Source organism: Lampris incognitus, chromosome 16, assembly GCF_029633865.1.
Source record: "Lampris incognitus isolate fLamInc1 chromosome 16, fLamInc1.hap2, whole genome shotgun sequence".
Taxonomy (NCBI): Eukaryota; Metazoa; Chordata; class Actinopteri; order Lampriformes; family Lampridae; genus Lampris; species Lampris incognitus.
Genome location: NC_079226.1, coordinates 26,677,641 through 26,683,247, shown reverse-complemented (window position 1 = coordinate 26,683,247; position 5,607 = coordinate 26,677,641). Strand labels below are relative to the sequence as shown.

The following is a 5,607-nucleotide window of genomic DNA, read 5'->3' as shown; positions in this document are numbered from 1 at the left end:
ATAGTCTGTGTTTCTAGTTTGGACTTTATAAAGGTGTAAAAGGTCCTGCCTTTCAACCTTCCCCTGCAGAAAAGGCAAGAGAATGTTCTTGAAGTTGAGGGAAGTCAGCTAAACCACAGTTATGTAGCGGGCTGGGCTGCGGCCTCCCTCCTCCCAGCGGCAGAGCCGTGCACCTCCTCATCTGCAGCCTGTTGAGTTGTTCTCCAGATGTTGCTGGCCTCCTCAATAACACGCCAACACAACAGGGAATAACAGAGGAGGAGTCTGTGCTCCAGAACACAAACAGTTGTGTGAGCGCGTCCACTTACATTCAACATATTCACCATATTTCAGGCAATGTTATTTCCCTATCAGAGAAAAATGGAAGAATTTCCTCCTAGAGGGATCGTGGCCTTGCAGGCTTTTTTTTTTTTCATTCTCTCAAAGTGCATGAAATGACATCTGCCTAAAATCCAGGTGTCTGACTCCATCATTCTGGTTACACAGCTGTCTCACACACACACACACACACACACACACACACACACACACACACACACACACACACACACACACACACACACACACACACACACACACACACACACACACACACACACACACACACACACACACACACACACACACACGGAAAGAGAGAAGGGGCAGGGGGACTTAATGAAAGATAGCAAACAACGTCTTCTGCCGGGTTGACTTTGGGTTCTTGTTGGACAGCTCTGGCAGAGAGACGCCCCTGCTGGGTCTTTTGTGCATGCAAGTGGACCAAACAAAGGCTTAGTGAGGAATCTCTGGGAAGCCCGAGCCGCTGGAATGGAATGCCCCTCTCTTGTGTGTCCCGTTGCTTGAGTTGTAATCACTCACCACTGGAGCTGGTTGGTTTTGGGGGCCTCCCTGACAGGCGGACAGCACTCACATCCTTCTGCTCACTTGCCTCAATAAAACCTATTAGCTGAACACAGACAGGCAATGGGCTGGTCATTGTTACCAAAGACCTGCGGCACAACTAAATCAAAATAACCGCCCTTTGTCAGTTTTTTATGATAATAATCCTTGATGGTACAGTGTATAGCCGGATTCCCTTTCAGGCAACTTACTGATCACCTTTACACTCATAATTTGTTCCGATACAGGAAAAGCTGGGCAAAAGTGAGGGCTATCTGGGTAAAGCTTTGTGATGAGAAGCTGTGAATAGTGATTGATAGATGAGTAATAGGGCACTTAAGCTGTTACATCACACTTGTTAACGTTAACAGATGGTTTGGAATATGTTAACATATTGATACGGCTTAGGATGTTGCATCAAAGTTTTCTTCCATTTATCATGTAAACATGACCTCTTCCTAATTGTCACTTACCACACCCTAACCATAACCATTTAGGACTCTGTGCCTGAATTTTACCCTCAAATCAAATCTAAGTTCTAATCTATTTCATTGATTCATTTTACATTTTCCTGTCTTTTTCTTGCACTTGTATACTTTCAGACGCTTGTTAATATGTTCGTGTCTGCTGATGTAACCAAGTACCCAAATGAATTGAATCAAGTGCAACTGGACTTGGTATACTTGGTGTACACTTGATTCAATTCCTTTGGATAACCATGACCTAGGTGAATGAGAACATTCACAGACAATGTAAACAAGTGTGTTGTAACAACTTGTGAGTGGCCTGTTATTCATCGGGAACTACTATGTACGTGTGATGGATCTGAGAGGAAGTTAAAAGATTTGTTTTTCGTCAATTATGAATATAAATTGGAAGGCGGGGTTTTCTCCACGTGGTACTTCGTCTTAACTCTTGTTACGTAACGGGTGTAACACTTCCTCCTCTCTCCGTCCTGCAACTGAGTTTTATGAGATCTGTCGTTGCTTTCCAGCAACTCTGACTCTCCGTGGGTTATATTTATTCTAAAGAGGCTCTGTAAAACATGATATATTTGTGCTAAAAAGGCTCTGTAAACATGAACCATACTCTTTTGCGAGCCCATCTCACCGCCGCGTCTGCTGGTGAGGCGCACAGAGGAGCGCAGCGTTTGGATGGAAATCGGCTGCGCGTCACCATTTCAGCATTTCTGCTATTGCAGTAAAAAAACAAGAAAATTATGTAAATCTGAAGTAGTCACTCTTTACATGTGAATCAACCCCCGGCTCGGATTAAAGTGTAAACACGTTCCAGTTTTCCAACCCTGGACGCACTTTCGCGGGGACGCAAGTTTGACGGCACCCGTGCCAAAACAATGGGGAGCAGCACGAGCAGAGGGAAGAAGATCGCACCTGCATGTGTGACCGAGGTAAACGGATGCGGAAGAGATGCAAACGCCGGCTCTCCAAAACGGGACACCCGTTCCCTCAAACCACTGACGACGCCAAAGTTCACCAAAGACGCCGACGCCGACGCGCCGAGCCGGGCGCTGTCGGACTGCCACAGCCAGGGACGCGACTCCGACTTCTCCGTGGAGGAGGAGGAAGAGGAGGACGACGACCACGGCGACGTTGAAGGGGAACTGGACCGAGTTGTGTCCGATTGCGTAGAGTACGACGACAGGGACACTAAACGTACCCCCAAGACGCCCAAGAAGTCTTTCATCAGATCCAAAACTTTCGGACTCTGTCATCTGAAACGGGTCCACACGGATAATGGGCTCAATTCGACGCCCCGGTTGCAGACATCAATGAAAGCTGAGGAAGCATGTGGTGTGGATGTAAACAGGAAGAACGACGATGAGCTCGGCCACAGTAGGAAACTCACACCTCCGCGCCCAGACAATGGACAGAGTGTAAGAGATCCACACTATTTTTCGCTTGAATCTGACGGTTAACCCTACTTCTTAGGGTTAACTTATTTTGAAAACCAACCGGAAGTCGGTTGATTGATTAATTCATGCAGGCCCGGTTCTAATGTGTGTGGGGGGGGCATGTGGAGGGTCGAGGGGGGTTAAGGGTGTGCTTAGCTCACCCAGATCAAGGCTGTGTAGTCAACCTAGCAAAAGGGATGTCTTCTTCCCATAAGCAGACCTTATGATTCTGAGCACAGGTTACCTCATGCAAGCTATCTTTTGACCTACTATGGCTATGAATACACTATACCATATAGTATACTAAACTTATAATTTAGTGGACGGATCGCCAAATCATTTCAGGCTTTTTTTTATTCCTAAGGTAACTGCTGCTTGGCTTCATCAAGTACACTTTACTTAGACATCCATGCAAATGATCACGTTGCCTGCCCTGCAATGGCTCTTGGGGGGGGGGGGACATTGGCCTGTTGAAGCCTGATATGCGCACAAATAGGGATGAGACATTTTGAACCAGCTCTCAACATCATTTCACATTACCTATTCATTCACACCTATTCTTGTACCCAGAATTTCCCAGGCATTTCCTGCCTGATGCTCTGGCGAGTTTATTTTCTGAAGGCATGGCTTTAATTGCCCATATTTTTAGCAGACAGGAGGAGTGCTTGATCCTCTGGGTTCTCTTCCACTTCTGGTATTGGCCAGTCGGCCTTCCTTTTGACCCACATGGTGCTCACATCAGTATGATGGTAAAGAGGAACCACCAGTCACAGCTGGCTCTTTTGTGATTGCTTGGCCTGCCCTTTTCCAACCAGGCTTTCCGTGCTTCCTTCCCCACCTACAGCACAGTGCAGCTCCATGTTTGCTGTTAAAAAAAATTTTTTTTTGGGGGGGGGGTTTCTCCCCCTCTTCTCCCCAGTTGTATCCAGTCAATTACCGCACTCTCCCGAGCCGTCCTGGTCACTATTCCGCCCCCTCTGCAGATCCGGGGAAGGCTGCAGACTCCCAAATGCCTCCTCCAAAACATGTCGCCAGCTGCTTCTTTTCGCCTGACAGTGAGAAGTTCCACCAGGGGGATGTAGCAAATGGGAGGATCACGCTATTCCCCCCGCCCCCCCCCCCCAAACAAGCACCCCGACCAACCAGAGGAGGCGCTAGTGCAGCGCCTCCTCTGGTTGACATGGCCAATTGTGTCTGTAGGGACGCCCGACCAAGCCAAAGGTATAAAACGGGGATTCGAACAGCTGTTAATTTTGGATGACAGGTACAATGTAATTTTTTTTAAGGTAAGGGACCCCCCCAAGCTCCCCCCAAAATATCCCACATCCACCCCGGCCCCCCTATCAGTGTGGTCCAGAACCAGACCGAAATTTATGTATCCTAATGTACAAATCTGCACAGTTATCCTACATAATCTGCAAGTCTCTTTAAATGTTCAGTAATAAGACTTTAATAAGCATGATTCATCTTCTCTTCAAAACTATTCACAGGGGCTATTGACAAGAGGTCCCTTCATGGAACCGGTTCCCAGATCAGGGAAAAACTCGTAAGTAGAGTACTCTGTGATGCATTATTGATTTCAGAGCTCAGTGGCACACACACACACATGAATTCTGTAGTAAAAGCTGCCCAGGGCTGGATCTAATTCACCTTGAAGGTATCGAAATACCAAACCATTGTTCTCCGTGTAGATCACATTAGTCAGATGTCTGCTTCGAGCCCAGAAACAAACGGTCTAGTGTTGCTTTTTCGTGTGGATGTATTTGATGTAATTGTCCACCCCACCCTATTGGGTTATACATGGCCTATTTGCTGTGCTGATACACTGGCTCAAAACACATAAAACAACTCATAGACTATGTATAGTACTGTGTCTGCTGTGAAAAATGATAGGCCTACATGCCAAATCCATTTTGGACTATTATTCAGTGATTTGTTGGTATGCCTCTCTGATCTTCACAGACCTTTTGGCAATCGTCATAAGCCTTCCTTCGCCCTGCCTGTCATTCTGTACGATGGATCAGAGGAAGAGTTGATGGACACTATTGAACGAGAGTTTAGCTGACCCCCAGCAGAGGCTGCTAGCAATCTGGCTGCAGTCTTTTCTTTGCAAGCATCTTGAAGCTGAATAGTCTTCCCGGAGAAAAGTTAAAATGATGGTGTAACCAAAGAATTTTGCCTTTCTTGAATATCATATCTATCCCAATATTAAGCCAGCTAAGCCCAATAAATCTACATTACATGTTTGTAATCGGCGGCACAGTGGCGCAGTGGTTAGTGTGGTTGCCTCACAGCAAGAAGGTCCTGGGTTCGAACCCCTGGGTAGTCCCAACCTTGGGGGTCATCCCAGGTCGTCCTCTGTGTGGAGTTTGCATGTTCCCTCCGTGTCTGTGTGGGTTTCCTCCGGGTGCTCCGGTTTCCTCCCACAGTCCAAAGACATGTACACTACCGTTCAAAAGTTTGGGATCACCCAAACAATTTCGTGTTTTCCATGAAAAGTCACACTTATTCACCACCATATGTTGTGAAATGAATAGAAAATAGAGTCAAGACATTGACAAGGTTAGAAATAATGATTTTTATTTGAAATAAGATTTTTTTTACATCAAACTTTGGTTTCGTTAAAGAATCCTCCATTTGCAGCAATTACAGCATTGCAGACCTTTGGCATTCTAGCTGTTAATTTGTTGAGGTAATCTGGAGAAATTGCACCCCACGCTTCCAGAAGCAGCTCCCACAAGTTGGATTGGTTGGATGGGCACTTCTTTGAGCAGATTGAGTTTCTGGAGCATCACATTTGTGGGGTCAATTAA

The 5,607-nt window shown here is 46.3% G+C and overlaps 1 protein-coding gene across 1 annotated transcript; it reads left to right on the top strand.

Annotated features, from left to right (window-relative positions):
• Positions 1-1,840: 1,840 nt before the first annotated feature.
• Positions 1,841-5,231, top strand: LOC130126763 (uncharacterized). The gene is made up of 3 exons (XM_056296388.1): positions 1,841-2,776; positions 4,285-4,340; positions 4,757-5,231. Exons 1-3 carry the CDS (start codon positions 2,237-2,239, stop codon positions 4,857-4,859), a joined length of 699 nt encoding a protein of 232 aa, XP_056152363.1. The 5' UTR covers positions 1,841-2,236; the 3' UTR covers positions 4,860-5,231.
• Positions 5,232-5,607: the final 376 nt, after the last annotated feature.

Excerpts from the sequence above, each read along its gene's own strand:
- LOC130126763 (XM_056296388.1), top strand. The coding sequence starts at position 2,237 with ATGGGGAGCAGCACGAGCAGAGGGAAGAAGATCGCACCTGCATGTGTG. Across the intron at positions 2,777-4,284 it reads GCCCAGACAATGGACAGAGT|GGGCTATTGACAAGAGGTCC; the intron begins GTAAGAGATCCA and ends AACTATTCACAG. Across the intron at positions 4,341-4,756 it reads CCCAGATCAGGGAAAAACTC|ACCTTTTGGCAATCGTCATA; the intron begins GTAAGTAGAGTA and ends TGATCTTCACAG.